Below are 17,524 nucleotides of genomic sequence, written 5' to 3' on the forward strand. Positions count from 1 at the left end.
CGCAGCGGTTCATTCATCTTCTTCCTCAGAGGTGAGTTAACGCGAAGGTTATTTAACACGAGGGAGGAAACTGATTCTGGAGCCAAACGTCACGTTGACAGAAGCTGGGAGGAAAAGAAGAGGTTTTGTTTTGTAGTCTGACAGGAGCTCATTCTCTTCTAAACATTACAAGGTAAGTGGAGGACATTGTTTGTTTATTTGGAAACCAGCGTCACGTCAATGCGTTTAAAGTGTGGGCAAACATTTGTCTTTAATAGCTTTACTTGCTAACTTGCTCAAGCAATTAGTGATGAGACCGGATGTCATGGGTTTTACTTTGAATGTGATGGGCTGAAATCCAAGGTGTTTTTTTCTGGAACAGAACAGTGGCAGTATTATTTATTCCTAGAAATGTGTAAAGTCGAGGTTTTCACTTAGACTCTGCAGAGGAGTTAGTGGCTTCACTGACTTGCTCAAGGACACTGCTGAGGCAATTGAACCTGGGATCATTGCTTCCTGTTGATATTATAAGAGGCACATTGGTGAGCATACGGTGACAGAAAATACTTCCAGTACCACCACCAGTGTATTGTGCAGGTATGTGTCAAAGTATAAAATGATGGAGAACAAGGGAACGTGTGTGTCGCACCTCCTCAACTGGACTCACATGCAGATAAATAAGCATGAATGGATGGATGGAAAATTGCCTGTTAATTTCAAGCAGATGTTTGCTCCTGCATATTGATGATCAGAGAATGCAGTTGCAGGATCCGTGCATCTCCATCAAAAGTGCATTTGCAGATTCCAGTTTAAATTCTAACCTGTTTTGTTCCCAAAGTCTTGACTTGTTGAGCTGTGTGAGTAAAGTAGTTTCATTTTGATCAGTACTGCCCAGTCCTCTGTGGATGACACCAGGACCTGCACAATCAATAGCGCCAGCTTCGTGCTATATGTGGCCCCTCATGTGGCTGTGCATCAAAGGGTCATATCAGATGTGTTACTGCATCATAGTAACTGACCGTGTGTATGTGTGTGTGTGTGCCTGCATATTTGTATTTGCCTCACTGGGCCTGTATGTAATGTGGTGTTAATTGATTGTGTTTCCATTCATCTCAGCAAAGCAGAGATGAATGGAAACTAAGACACACACACACACACACCCATGACAGACAGCTGGTGACAGTTGACGGCTCAGTTTGGTTCTGTAGCCCTTTGGCTGTCAGCCTTTAACTGAACCAGAGCTTCGGTGCATGATGGGTAATAGAGCTGAAGGATGTCACATTTTCAAGCTCAGTTGTTGTTTTTAAAGGTAAATATATGTTGTATATAAAAGTAGTAGAATACAGATCTATCGATGCTGTAGACAGCAATATGACTGATTGTAACCAGGGATTACAATTTTGCCCAAATGTGGCTGGACAATATGGAGAAAAAATATAAAATAAAATATATCACGATAAAATAATTGATATAAATCAAGATTGAAAATTATCACATAATCTTATAATTATACATGATCATAAATGTCACATTATTATTTATGTTTAGTGTAAAGACATATTTTGAACTCTTAGATATGTTACCCTTATGTTTAAATGCAATTTTATTGTTGTATTGCTCAGTCCTATGCCCGAAAGCAAGGATTTTAACTTTTCGCACAACCCACTCTTAAGATTAAGATTAAGATGCATTTATTTGTCCCAAACACATGCACAGACATGCACAGGCACACTCATGCAGGTAGGGAGGCACACTCATGCAGGTAGGGAAATGTAACCTCTAGTTTTGACCCATCTGGTGCAGGACACACAGAGCAGTGAGCGACCATGTACGGCGCCCGGGGAGCAGATGTTGGGGGAGTAAGGTCTGCTAGACAGGGTAGGGAGAATCCTCTTGGATTTTTGGACAGATCAATTCAGGTTCGTCTTTTTGTTGTTTCTCCGTGGAGTCGAACCAGAGACGAACCAGAGACCTTTTCTACCCATAGTCCATGTTTCTGCCACTAGTCCACTGCCTCTCCCTCTCTTACACTCATAAGAGATTGTTTATAGTCAGGCAAGTCAAGAGTCAGGCTGTCTCAAGTGGTGCGGAGGCTTCAGTGAGGGAGCTATTGCAGTGGTTTGATTAGGACCTCTTTCCATACTTATCCTCTCCTTCAAGATGTACCAGAATATCCCCTCAAACCCATCTCATAATTAATATGTATGTCAGGCCCTGTGATACAATGGCGAGCTGCACAGAATGTACCCTGAATCTCGCCGAATGTCAGCTTGGATTGGCTAATATAATATAATATAATATAATATAATATAATATTCATGTAAATGCTCAACCAAACATTACTTTCAACATATAAACTACAGGATTCTTCACATACTGTTCAAAAAGTATTTGAAATTTAATTTGAGATTTGAGATAGAAATATGCGTTCTGTTTATTTTCCTCAATTTTCAGTGTCACATACTGAAATTACTTTGATTTAATTGTTGTTAAGCAGTAGCTCATGTCTGTGTTTTGAAATTTTTGTTAAAGCTATTGTTAGTTTAGACTGCTCTCAGATTGTGCATCTAATGTTGATTAGCATAAATTGCAACGTCACGCCTCCGTTCCAGCCTGGCTCCAACTCTTAAGTAGCCTCTGCAGAGTGATAATTCAAGAGCTATAATAAAATGTTTAAGTGTTTCGTTATTGATCCACACTTTAAGACTTTAGATTAAAACAGGCTCCCGTTGGTCTTTTCTGTTGTCATTATAAACCTGTACATTGGTATTGTATTTAATAATAGCCCTCAGTAGCATTCACAAAATGGCTACTCAGCGCTATAAATTGTTTAGCTTTAGTGCTGTGACAGCAATCCACCACAGATACGTGGGCACTGTTGGTGTCATCACATAGGATCAGACACAGGCCATTTCCTACAGATGCAGTAAGTTGATTACTTGGTCTTTGCAGTGATCTTAGACATAGACAGTCGCTCCTGGTTATTTACAGTAGAGAGACGCTGCAGTTACACACAAAAGCTGAGTAACAAATCACTGAATGGGAAAACACATGATTGTAGGTTTGTAGGATTGTAGATGTAGATACGTACTTCCTCTACTCTGGAAATACCTATTGATTCCCATTCAGCTCCGAGCGACATGTTACGCTACAATTTCCTGTCTGCGTGAGTGTGTGTGGTTTGTTTTTCAAGCCCTAATCTTTATTCACTTTTCTGATGGCGGTAGATGAATGATCCTATGACACTCACAACCATCCTGTTCTTCTCTTCCTCTCGCTGCCTTTGCATCACTTACATTTTGTTGTTAGCCTGTGGGCAGGTGTACGAGGCATCTGTCTCATGCTTCACTGGCATATTGTGTGCATCTGCTGTGCATGTGTGTGTGAGTGCGTGTGTGTTGCTGCTTGTGTGTCTTTTGACTGATTTATTCATCCATTTCTGTCAAATACTTTATAACCCTAGGATATTGATGTTGTATTACTATATATATATATATGTGTGTGTGTGTGTCTGATTGTGTGACACACTCTCTTGCAACAATAAAGGAATGCTGAGTGAAGGATTTTTGCGTAATTGGCGGATAAAGTCACAGTTACCATGAATATCAGTTTTCAAGTGGCTTGACAGATACAATATAGTACAATGGAAATGCAACACAACAGAAACATGATAATAAATGTTTCTCTTGAGAATGCCAGATACTTTTTAGGATCATGTTTTTGTCAGAGACATGTATAAGAGTGAGTATTCTGGTCACTTAAAGGGAAACAAATATCAGAGATTTCAAGAATCAAGATGTAACAAGTAATAAGTGGTAAATTAACAAGAATTCAGTCATAATAATATGACAAAACGTACAAAATTTATGAGATTAAAGCTACAGTAAAAAGATGTACATTTACAATAAGGTCGTAATGTTGCAGGTCATGGTTTAACAAAAAAATCGAGTTAGTTTATTAAGAAACTATAAGATCCCTTTGAATATCACACAGATGTAACCATGTGATGGCCTCACAGTCCTCGACCACTACTAAACATTTCCTCCTCCACAAAAGATACAATTCCCTCCTAGTCCTGATACTTCAATAACATTATTTTTGTAAATTTACGACTTGTCCCGCAATATTATGACTTTCATCTCAAAATCTCTGATGTTGCTTTCCCTTGCATACGTCCTTGAAGGGGAAGGTGTATAATCATACGTAGCTAAACTGTGTAGCACATGTTTTGTTATATAACATCCCTGAGAGGTTCAGTGGGAATGTGTGAATAGTCTCCCACAGGTGCGCCTCAAAATGGTCCATAGGTATGAACCTGAGTGTGAACCAAATGGTCTTTCTATATATATCCCCTGGTGAGGTGATAGATTGACAACCCGTTAAGGTATACCCCCGCCTCTGGCCCAGTGCATGCTGGGACAAGCTTCAGCCTCTTATGATCCTGAACAAGATAAGTGGGTAAAATAATACAGTCCATAAAAGATAAACTATTAATATATGACTAAAGCGTAGGCAAAAAATTACCAAGTCAAATCAGTGGTGTGTTCTCAGGCTCATCTGTTTGCTGTAGCTTTGTATATGTACGTCTTTTGCTCTCTGTTCACTTTTTCTTATTTCAAATTTGAAACACACACACACACTCCACTGCTTATTTCCCTCTCTGCATATGACATACATCCGATTAATTTCCATCTTATCAATCACAACCTACCCTTCTGTACATGGTAGGCTAATAGATACTTGTGTAGTTGCCATACTATGCTTATTGCATAAGCTGAGAAGTTAGCTAGGAATGACCCCCTTCATGCCAGTGGATACGGAGAATTGAAAAAACAAGTCAGCGCCAAAGTTAGTATACCATAAAGAAGACTCAGACGAGGATGTCAGGAGAGTTAGTGGTGATAAGAGAAAACGCTGGTAGAACGAACACGTTACGTCCTGCCTCTGTCTGCTCACCTGAATCCTCCGGAGGACTCGTCGCTGTTGTGAATGCGTCTGAGCTGAGAATCTCCTGCTGCGTTGCTCTTGTGTGAAAGGAAACCTCTGGGGAAAGTCCGGAGAATTGGGTCCGGACTTTCTCCAGAGGACTGAAAGCAGCAATACACTGCTGTCAACGTGCCTACACTACTGTGCCTGTGCGAGTGTATGCTTATGGGAACTGGGCGTGTTGTTCTCCAAACTGTTTTCGTCCAATGCTGAAAAACACCTGAGCCTTGCACCTTGGGTTCATGTATGTCTGCAGATAGAAACAGTGGCGGACGTTGCGTGCAGCACTCAGACATGAGGCACCCAGATTTTAGTACATGTAACATTCGTGGCAATAAATAGAACACTGAGGTGAATAAATGGGGTTTTTGGAGATACGGGAGGTAAAGTTTTGCAGAGAGGCCGACTCATAAGTTCACACACACACGGCCGATTTGTCCCCTGTGTCTCTCCCCAGGCTCGACATGCTGCCTGGTCTTAAATTAGAGTGAGTGCTGCACTGAGGTGAGCTGCGTTTCTATAGCAATGGATGCTGCGTGCTCCGGTCTCCAGAGGGATCCATGTCGACTAAAAAGATATGTAGCTCACACTGATACCTGGCAACACCTCAGCCCCAACACTTTCATATGTCTGTAACCACTTCTATGTTCAAGCAAATCATATTCACTTTTTGCTAACATGACTGCAACTGTTGGAGTCATGGATAGCGACAGCATAAGGACATTTTGGATTCAAGTGTTGATTGCTGATAATTTTTGTTTGGCCCAATATTTCAATCAAGTCCTCCCTTTTCTGTTCCTCTTACGACTGCCACCAATACTTTTAAGTAAGTATCTTTTCAAACCTTAAAGTCTGGACCAAGGTCTCAACTAAGCTTCATGCCTTTGTTAAACTGTTGACATTTGAACAGGTTAGTGTTGGTTGGTTTCACATTGCACTTTGTACGACATAAGTACGTCTTGTCATCATAGACTATGTGGGCTGTGTCTACCTGACGGGCATGAATCTGTTTCCTGCATGTTGCCAATTTGATGGACTGAATTATCCAAAAGATGTCTCCAACGGTAAATGAAACAAATCAGGATTCAGTTTGATCCAGACCAAGACCACGTCATTCTGTAGAATACATTTTGGTCAATTAGAACGTGGTTGAAAATGTCCAAAGGTGGGAATTAAAATGGTAGGTGTGAAAGCACCTTTACACTTCTGCTACCACTAAAGTAGATATCCTACTTCCTCTCATCCTCCTGATCTGACTACTACCTACTTCCACTAGTTAGGGCTGGACAACATGTTTGAAATCCATTTTATCACCTTATGGAATACATGAATGGTGATGATAAGATTTTTTTTTTTCTGTTGAACGGTGCATATTGTGGTAGTGTACATTGTATGAACATTCAATGGAAGATCTAATCGCCAAAATAACCAAATAGGATGATACTGGTTCATTTCATTTCAAGGTGTTTGACAGGTCTTGAATATATATTTTTTGGGGTTCCAGAATTCGACCAGGTCAAATGATATATTGAATCAATGTACAATAAGTATCTAATCAAACATGGGGCGTCATGTGGGATGAGAAAGTCTGCCCAATATTTAAATTGTGCCACTCAACGGCACACTGATATATCAGCAAGCCAAATGGTCTGGTCCAGTTGGCAGATGGACTGTTTCGATTCGCCAAAAGCATCATCCTCTGCCGGATGGCTGTCTGGCAGGGAGCCAGGGCAATTGTTGTCAAGACAACGTATTGTTCCATTTGACTTTTGTTGGATTGGTGAGTTGCAGTGACGACCTGTCAGAGGGCCGTTTATCACTCCATTATCAATATGTCTGCCGGCCGCTTCTCCACAGATGTGTCCATCTTTCTACTTTATAGTGTAATCTTACTCTCTGTAACACACACATTGACACAAACAAACAAACACACACACACACACACACGCACAAACGCACAAACGTCCCAGTGTAGTTCATGGTGCCGGCTGGTATTGGACTGGTTTCCTATTGATTGTTCCCTGCATTGTAAATTTCCATCCTCACAAAGGTTATTGCCACTGCAATTACAAAACACACACACACACACACACATCCATGGGCACATGCACCCACACAGGAAATGGATACTGAGGCCTAGCCTCCCGTTTTTGCTCTCTTTCCAACTCAATTACAGCTTTTGCCAGCTAATCATTTTTAGTCACGGGGACACCAGCACATTTTCCCCTCCGGGCTACATTCAGATAAAGCCTGAGCGCATCATGACTGTGATAGCCTACTGCTCCCTGTTTTATTCCTTGTGTACACTTCTGCGGTTAGGGCCCAGAAAGAGAGAACTGTAGGGGATAGGTGATGATACAGAATTCACCAAAGACAGTTTACACTAATGTGGTTTGCACACTTACATACCTGGTAGGGAGCTGTGGGGTTACCAAGGTAACAGGTGCACTGGGTGTGGTTAAAAGCGGATGTTTTGGTGGCGCCCGGGAGTTCTCTGTGAGTGAATTGAAACTGCTTTTCAGAGAAGTGATAAAGTATAACTGGTTTGATGTGAGGTAAGATCATATCCTGTTGCTGTCACTGTTTTCCTCAACTAAATTTGTGCGACAAAGAATTATCTCAAGATAAGAATTTTCAGTTGATATGGATAATTAGCGAGATAAATGTCACCTTCTTATTTCTTTTAAGTTTAATAATTTTGTTTACCCCTTAGGGATGATTGAGGTTTTCCACTATTCTCTATGGGCAGAGACACCCGCTAAACAGCAACACATTTTGAAAAAAATATGTCTATTACTATTAATGAAAAATATTACGATTGATGAAAATTATATCACGATAATTGATATTGTTGTATTGCTCAGCTGCACCCAAAAAGAGCAACCACTTCTTTAACGGGAATAAACCTCGAGCAGAACTGGACTCGGTGTTGGTGTCCGTCTGCAGCTACCATGTGGGGTGAGAGGAAAGAAATGGGGAAGAAAAGAGGTGAGGAAAAAGGAAGGGAGAGTGGAGAGTATAGTATTGATATTATATAGTTTACAGTAAATGGTTTTGTATTTATAGCACTTTTCTAGTCTTGATGACCACTCAAAGCGCTTTACAGTACAGCTTTACATTCACCCATTCACACACACATTCTGACAGTGCATCTATTCGCAGCACTTTGTTATTCTATGGGGGGGCCATTCAGGGTTCAGCATCTTGCCCAAGGACACTTCGGCATGCAGATGGTTCAGACTGGGGATTGATCTGCCGACCTTAAGGTTGGAGGACGACCACTCTACCCCTCAGTTACAGCCGCCCCTGTAGTAGTCTGTAATCCGAGTTACCTTCACCAAGGTGGTGACGCTTTCATTACTGTGTGTGGCTTGTTTCCGTCCCTCTCTGAGCACCCCTCTATTTACAAATAAGGCTTGGCTATGGTTTGGTCAAGTTTCGGCACAAAAACGTAGAGATAAGCAACAATTAACAGTTTGGTCTGAAAGATTTGTCAAAAAATGTTGGCGTCCGTGTGACATTAAGTCTTAATGTTGAGTAAATGTGAATCTAACACATATAACAGATACTTTTTCAGACAAACTTATTGTTTCACCAGCCACTTGATCCAAGGATTCAACACTACAAACCAGATCCTCTTAAATATTGATATGAAGGGTTGGGTATAGTTAGTTTTTTCCTGATACTGGTGCTAAATTGATCTTTTGAAAATGGTACCATTGCCTGAATGGTGCCAGAACAGACACTTTTTTTTACTTAAAAACAATCACAAAACAGTCAAGGATAAGGAGGTTTTTGTTATTTCAGTACTCAAACCTATTGCGATGACATAAATGAAGGTTTAACTGGGAAGATGATACCTGAATTATGAAGCAACGCAAGCCTCTGGAGAGACAAATCATTCTCTTGGATTTGTTGGATCAACTATTACACTATTCTCTACAGTGGTATAATAGAACTGTTGCTTAGTTCGGAAACAGACTAAAGTTTGACTTTAGCCTACCATCAAGTCACTCGTGGAGTTATGGTTGATTGCTAACGACCAATATGACCTGCTGCTGATGGAGACGATTGTCACCTCCCTGGTGAAGGAGGCGATCAGCGCTAATAAGAAAGAGGCACAACACCTGTACTAGGGCTTAGCTGTTGCAGTAAGTGTCAGAAATGTCACCTAACCAGATAGTTTTTCAGATTAACACATGCTTTTCATTCATATATGTAGCAGAAGATATGTATTAGCATCACCTGATTTCTTCCTTTGCTCCCTACTTAATGACTGTAGCCATAGAGAGCTGTGTTACTTGAACATAAACATGTGTTGTTGCTGTCTTTCCTCTCGGGTGGTCACTCTCCAACAGCCGATACAGTTAAGTGATTTGATCTCACTCGGAATAACCCCTGCTGCTGAGTTGCAGCACTTGTGTTATCTTGTGGGGCGGCTGTGACTGAGGGGTAGAGTGGTCGTCCTCCAACCTGAAGGTCGGCAGTTCGATCCCCAGTCTGACCCATCTGCATGCCGAAGTGTCCTTGGGCAAGATGCTGAACCCTGAATGGCCCCCCCTAGAATATCAAAGTGCTGCGAATAGATGCACTGTATGAATGTGTGTATGAATGGGTGAATGTAACACTGTACTGTAAAGCGCTTTGAGTGGTCATCAAGACTAGAAAAGCGCTATATTAATACAAAACCATTTACCATTTACCATTTATCCAACAGTTGGAAGGTCCTTGAGATTGAGAAAACAGTCATGAACATGTATTCTTCAACAATACTGACTCTGGCACGCAAACATGTGAGCGTGTCCAATCAGCTAGATCACCATCAAGCTGGACTGGAACACACACACACACACACACACAGTGACACACCGCACTCACAGCCTCCCACGCGTTTACAACTCAGATAAGACTTTGTGTTTCCTATCAGTCTGACAGCTGGAATGAACATGCGTTCAGGCCCCTTCAGACTCAGTGAGACACGCGTCTTCCTCTATTGAACGCCTGCTGGGACAATTTTCGACAAGCCCTGCTTATCTGCCTGCTGCCTCCCATTTCTCTCCGTCCTTCCATCTTCATTTCCTTTTCAGTCCGAGTCTAGTATCTCCCTGTCTACTTGTGTTCTCCCTCAGAGGTGTGAATCCAGATTGAGTCATCCTTCCCTCTCGTACTTTTTCTACTCAGAGCATCTCTCCTCTTTCCTCGCTGTGTCTTTTCCCCCCCTTAAACATTGTCATGCCACACAACCCGTGTGTGATGGAACTAATATGTCCGTGATGTCCCATGCAGGAACTGGCATGTTTGTGTGTCTATGTTGTGTTGTGTCTGCTTTGTGTTGACGTGAACCGATTGTTAAACATGTCAGTGTGCACAGTAACAGCCTGTTGCCGGGCCAATTGATCCCCTTTGGTGGGATTTGCAGGGCAGGCTTTGAGGGCTGTATATTTTAGGCAAATTGCAGTATTTAGGGAATTAAGATTTATGTTCGCCCCTGAGGGCTTGGAATGAACAGTGTGTCTTTGACAGTGTGTCATTGTTATTAGAGAGCATAAAGGGTTCCCTCCTGGGATTTGTTCCTTTCATAGGTTCTTATGGGTTTAGAATGCTAAGTCTTAAATTGTCATTTTTGAGTTAAAGTTAAAGATAGTTAACATTTTAATGCGAACATCCAGTATTAAAAATGATCGCAGACCCATCGACAGCTTGGGAGCAGTGAAACAATCTATAAACAAAACACTGAAATCATTATCATATAAATTTGATAATATATATGTATATATACTGTCTAGCGCAAGTAGCGTGCTATGTGATCCAGCAGAGGGGGTGTTCACTATCAGCTTGACCTATTGCATGCTTCTTGGCCCATCAGTGAACTAAGTCGGTAATGTTACGTTGTTTTGCTACGAAAACGGATGGCGCTAGCAAGCAAAGGCATCCTGAGCTGACGATCACCACAACACAATTATCTGAGAAGCCGTGTGTGGAAGTGTTAAGGCTGTTTGTCGACTTTGTACAAAGCAGCCGCTTCAAGGACAACAAATCTGTCGGCTCACTTGTTAGCTTCCCACCCAAGTGAGGGAGTGGAGGAGGCACCATAGACAATGGGACCAACAACAACCTCATCTGACAGTGCAATCCAAATCCATTCAAACCAATTGGGAAGTTAAATCCATTCAATATAATCTTTTTGGAGAAGTGACAGCCCTTAAATTATCCCAAGTATCTTTTTCTCCATGTTCTGTAACATATACAACAATACCTTTTTATCTGTGATAGGCTAAAGGCTTCCAATACTCGCTTGCCCTTATTTGACATACATGTCCATCCACTTGTATGTGCACGTGCACTCAGATAAGCATCACCTTCACCAAAGCAGCCATAATAAGAAAATGTCAGAGCTCTTTGACTCGCCAGAGATTTGATTTATTTGCTCTGAAAGGCAGCATAATCCCTGACAGAGAAACAGCCAGCGTTACCTCCAGATTACCTCCAACACCTGAATGCTCGCCCGCAACAGATTCCTGCCTCAGTAAAATGAGCCGGCAGAGACGTGCGCACCTGACGTGAAGACACGGTGTGACCTGGGAACAATTAGAATGAACCCACAGGTGACCCGACTTGTCAGCGTGAACTGTGTCTCTTTTGATTCTCTCAGATGGGATAAGTTTCAAATGTGTTTGCTCGCCTGGCTGGTCGCGCCTCTTGCTATCTTCAACGGGAAACTCTATTATCTGCTACATTTACTTCTCTAATAGAGGGATAAAATCTCATCCGCCTCAGTCAGTGGCAAGAAACAACGTTAGAACTCCGTGGAATGTATGTGTGTGTGTGTCTGTGTGTGTGTGAATGCCGTCAGTGAATTTGGAGATATGGTTAAATATTCATTCCAAGTGACTTACAGAATCTAACACATTTCAGGTTCTATACAAGAAATGTTGTTGTTATTATTGTTTCAACATATATAAACGGTAATATGTATAGAAATACTTTGTCTTTCTGGATGGTATTAAAATGGGTATGATTTCTGTATTAAATACCAAAGCATAAGCCAATATGGGCTTATTACTGCCCAACTCTCATGGGTTGGGCACTCATGCATGACACATGCTGGTTTGTATTAGAAATACATGGTAAAAGTCAAAGCTTTTTCTCCTGCAGCTACTGAAAAAATAGATATTTGTTTGAATTGCACAGTTCTAACAGGACTGCAGTCGATGAACTCCCAGCTGAGTCATTGCCTTTCTTGAAGCAGTGACCGTTACATTGCACCTTTATTATGTGCCATCTATTTTACAGGCACATTTCTCTTCATTTTCATCTTTAACTGTGTTATTTCTCTCCCCCTATTTAAAAACTGAGATGACGGAATCATTTATTTTAGTGTTCCAGCTTCATAAAATCCCAGGTAACCTTTTCTCCCACAGTGGCTCCCACATGTCACGGAGAGTCCAAAATATTTGTGCGATTCTCCGTGACTTTTCGCGGCCACATGACTCACTCGCCATAAAACAGGACAGGGTATTATTTCAGCCACTGCCCCGCACACGGCACACTCGTTCCTCAATTTAAATGAGGATTTGTAGACGCTTAGCTCGGCTGCATCGGCTGTGTCCTGGTGTCAAAGTGCGAACGCTGTCAGGCGGGGCCGTGAGTCAGCGATGGCGTCATGAAGGCACTGCAGTGCTCCCCAGCTGTGTGTGTGGTGAGGAGTCAGGGTGATAGGCCAGTTTATGGCCAATACAGCAGCAAATCACAGGCCTGTATTCACACAAGGTGATTAAAGAGGTAGAATATTTTGAGTTGCTATGGAAATCGAAAGAGCTTTTGTATCATACATCGGTAATTTTATGTGCACCTCTGAAACTACCCATTTCCACCAATCATTTCAACAGATGATTCCTTCGATGAACTCAACCCTTATAGAGTGATGAGGGCACTTTTCCATTTTTAAACGTTTCGACTCACAAAGCCTTATTAAGACTAGAATGGCACTCAGTCAACTGGGTACCTCCTCTACCAGTCCTCTTGATTTCCCAATCAAGCTGCACTAAATCGCATACTCATAGATATCAGTTCCCAAATCATGGCTGCTTTTTTCACCAATAGCCTGAATTATTCCCTAGGAAATCTATGACGATATCAAAACTCGTCCTTATTATAAGTATCAGGATTATGTAGGAACGAATTCTGAAGAAATTGCCTCTTGTGTATGGGGGAATTGTGAGGATACTGTTAGCTTTATCTGTGTGATATTCAAAGGAGTTTCATATTTTCTCAAGAAGCAATGAGATCTGTTCAAGATTTTGGATCCAGGAGTAAAACTCTGGAGAGCACGGGTTCTCCTTGGTGCTTTGTCTGTGCAGGTAAACTTGTCCTGACTCAAGCGCACAGGGGAATTAGAGCTGCGGCTGTTGTTTTGTCTCTCACCTGCTCCTCTCACGCTCACCCTGTCTCTCTCTCTCTCTCTCTCTCTCTCTGCCCCCCTCCTCAGAGAGGTGAATTGGTCATGGGTAAACACAACAGTAAGCTGGCTCCGGAGGTCCTGGACGACCTGACCAAGAGCACGGAATTCAACGAGGTGGAGCTCAAGCAGTGGTACAAAGGCTTCCTCAAGGACTGTCCCTCTGGCATCCTCAACCTGGATGAGTTTCAGCAGCTCTATGTGAAGGTGAGGCTGAGGTGGAGGGCAGGAGGGGGTATGAGAGGCAAAGGGAAGGAACTCATGGCAGTTTATGACTTAGCTTATCAGTATCTTTACAACTGGATAATACAGTTTTCATTCCCTGCCCTACCTACCTGCTCTTATTTTCCCTGTAGTTATTGTGAAGTGAATCAAAATGACTCATAACATTGTCTGGTAGTTACATAGAAAGCTAAAGCTATTGTGTCTCTGAGGCATTCAGAGGAGCTAGAGCTACACCGGCAGCTGTTGTTCTATGGAACTCAGACATTCATATTCTGGAGATTTAATGGTGGACAGATTTTTCATGGATGCACAATGGTTAAAGATATTCTTAAATGAATTATGAATATGGTCTCTCATTCATAGCTAAAGGGCTCAGAAGACATCTGTTTTTTTCTGTTCTGACAATGGTGAGAATAAGTTGACATGATCTCAAGCAACTGACACTACAGCGCCCCGCCTTTACAAAATTATTGACGCCATACTTCAGGATTGTGGCGGACGCATATAATGGGCTCACTTTACAGCTTAACAATAAACACAGTTTATGAAACAAGTATTTAATCACAAAAAGTCCAACATACGCGGATACACAGTTCAACTTCCATATTCAACACCAGACAAGACGTGAGGCGCACAGAAAATATCTCTATGTGACACTCTAATCGGTTTTCTATAAAGTTCAATAAATAAATGATGTTTCCAAAGTCACAATATTACAATATTACTATATGAAATTAAGATTTTTGCCATAATTGAGCAGCCATCATACATAACATATTTATATTCAAATGATTCATTGTGAAATAGAATAATAAGACACTCACCATGTTAAGGAAAGTTACAAAATAATTTCTGGCTCCTTTCTATTCTGATCCACTACAAAATAAAATGTGTTCTTTGTTGGTCCATGCTCCACTCCTCCACAACATTTCTTGAAAAGCAGGTCAGTTGTTTTTGTGTGACCCTGCCTAGAGACAAAGAAACCTGATAAAAACATTTGGTGGAGATACAAATACACAGTCCCTGGGTTTACAAATGCAAAACACAGGAAAATAGACTTGGAGCTGAAATATATCGTTTTAGAGGCATGCAGTACAGGTAAAATATGAATCGTTATGCAGCCTTTGCAGACACCTGGACTGATTAAAAGAGAAGCAAACGTATGTGAGACAGATGATGAAAAATGCAGATAATTTGTTTTATATTCAGACAAACTGTTTAAACACAGCATAGAAGCGTAGAGCTCTAAGTGTGATATGTGTGTGTGTCTCTCTGTGTGTGTGTATTATATATATAGATATATATATATCTATATATATAACAGAATAAGCAACCTAGGACTTTCAATACATTTACTCCCCTTTTCAAGCATGGCATAATAGCACATTACACTGCTGCAATTGTTATATTGAGATTAATTAAATGATAGCCTATAATAGGATTATGTTAAGTCTGTGATGAATAGCATTTTCCCTTTTCACCAACATTGAGGAGGAGCTGCACAATTCAACAGACACGCCATTTATGTTGCCTTGTTTTTGTCATTTTCCACACTCCAGTTTTTCCCATACGGCGACGCCTCCAAGTTCGCCCAGCATGCGTTTCGGACATTTGACAAGAACGGTGATGGGACCATTGACTTCAGGGAGTTCATTTGTGCCCTGTCCATCACCTCCAGAGGCAGCTTCGAGCAGAAACTCAACTGGGCCTTCAACATGTACGATCTGGACGGGGATGGAAAGATCACACGCATGGAGATGCTTGAGATCATAGAGGTGTGTTTGTGCCTTATTTAGGAAGGAATCCTCTCTGATAGTTGAAGATGTTCAGACAAAGCCCATCATTTTTGTTTCCCTTTCTACCTCTGCAGGCCATCTACAAGATGGTGGGCACGGTGATCATGATGCGTATGAACGAGGACGGGCTGACTCCTCAGCAACGCGTCGACAAAATCTTCTCCAAGATGGACAAAGACCACAATGATGAGATCACCCTGGACGAGTTCAAAGAGGCTGCCAAGTCTGACCCGTCCATCGTCCTACTGCTGCAGTGTGACATGCAGAAGTAGAGAGGGATGGGTGGAGATGCAGAGGGAGGGAAGGGACGGGGAAAGGGTTGAACTGAAACAAGCGAAGGAAGGAGGATATGAGAGCAGAGAGGTAGGAGAAGAAAAGGGGGATGCAGCTGAGGTAGGAGGAGGAGGAGGAGGAGGAGGGGGAGGAGGAGGAGGAGGAGGAGGAGGAGGAGGAGGAGGAAGGGAGAGGTAGGGAAGATTTTTTTTGTTAGGCAGCGATGACAAGGAATGAGCCATATTTGGAACATAATGAACTGCTGATTGATGCCATTCTTTTCTCCCAACCCATCCCACTGTGCAGTACACTCCTGCAGGAGTGATTTACAATGGAAATATATAGAGGTGTCACTCACACTCTCCCACCGTCAGGCCCCCCTGCTCAGAATGTGAGATTACAAGGCTGTGAGGTGGCTCGAGTGCAAATGTCAGCTATCTAACGGTTACTACTGCACAATACTCATAATTTGTCAATAACACACGGTGTGCTGCCCTTTCCAGGATCTTTCCATTATGAGACTTCATGAAATGCCTTATTTCAGTTGACATGAGTCTGCACCTGTTGCCTGGCAACCTCACAGTGATAAATGACGAAGATTTAAGAAAATCTTTGCTCCTGGCAAAGAAATAACAACTGGTTAAAGTGCAGCTTCTTGATTTGATTGATTTGTCTGATTATTTTTACTACTTTGGACTGAACCAGGCTAGCAGCACCGATGACAACATTAGAGTGGTGATATACTCTTAATGTTATTGCCAAAAAAAGAATATTTCCCTAAAATGTTATTTCTTAAAAATCTCATTGAATGTCAGTTCTGGCAACCAGAGGGCTAATTTCTAATCACACACATAAAAAGTTGTGCTGTTCGATATTCAGGAAAAAAAGAATAGCATCAAATCAACTGGGAGCCTGTTGGTCCTTATAGAGCGACCAGAGAGAAACAAATGTGTTGATGTACAGAGATTGATTTGAAGAACAAATTAGAAGTGTGTGGGTTTCAATTCAGGGGCCACATCCTTCAGAGTGAAGAGTTAAGAGTGTATCACAGTGGCATATAGGCTAACCCCCGATAGGAGGAGCTCTTCAGAGGCCGGGTAGCCCTTGAATTAAGACACAGCTATAGTGTCTATAACACCATGAATGTGTGCATGTTTGAAAGTGAGAATATGTTACAATCCAAACACACTTGCCCACAGATCAAAGTCAGATCACACTGCCCCACTCCATGTGTGTGTTTTTGTGTGTGCAGTCCAATTTATTGTTACCTCAAAGGCAAAATCCACCACCAGTTACATGACACTTTCAGAGAGCGTTTCTGATAGATCCCAAAGCAGCATCCAGATGCTTTACAGTGCAAGTACGAGGCAGGTGATGAACCCAGCAGAACGGTGACACATGCTGATGTGTTGGTCAGTGGCTTCGAGCTGCCTCTTAAGCTTTGCCACATATGCTAACAAAATCAATATCTTATCGAAATGATAACGCATTTCATTCAAAGGACATGTAATTAGGTTAGAATAAAGCCTTGTCCCTGACATAATGTAATCTGGATGGCCCATGCTCCCTGCATGGCTCTCCTTGTGGTTTTGTTAGGTAACGTTTGAACTATAGTTTCTTTCACATTCTTCAAGTGATATATGTACCGTTCGCAAAATAATGCAGTTTTGCCAGTGCACATTTTATTTATTTTAAGGTCAGAATATTTCTAATTAGTGGCTCTTAGATCCTTAGATCCTGTATATTTTCTCTGGAGGAGTTGCATGTGTAAACACAAATGTTTCACAAACTAATTTTCTGTGGACTC

General features: G+C 41.7%; 1 protein-coding gene across 1 annotated transcript; it reads left to right on the forward strand.

Moving 5' to 3' along the window:
- On the forward strand, window positions 1-15,720 carry LOC128461842 (visinin-like protein 1). Its single transcript, XM_053446978.1, has 4 exons — window positions 1-172; window positions 13,454-13,630; window positions 15,208-15,423; window positions 15,519-15,720. Exons 2-4 carry the CDS (start codon window positions 13,469-13,471, stop codon window positions 15,714-15,716), a joined length of 576 nt encoding a protein of 191 aa, XP_053302953.1. The 5' UTR covers window positions 1-172; window positions 13,454-13,468; the 3' UTR covers window positions 15,717-15,720.
- The last annotated feature ends 1,804 nt before the right edge of the window (window positions 15,721-17,524 follow it).

Source organism: Pleuronectes platessa, chromosome 18, assembly GCF_947347685.1.
Source record: "Pleuronectes platessa chromosome 18, fPlePla1.1, whole genome shotgun sequence".
In the NCBI taxonomy this organism is placed as follows: domain Eukaryota; kingdom Metazoa; phylum Chordata; class Actinopteri; order Pleuronectiformes; family Pleuronectidae; genus Pleuronectes; species Pleuronectes platessa.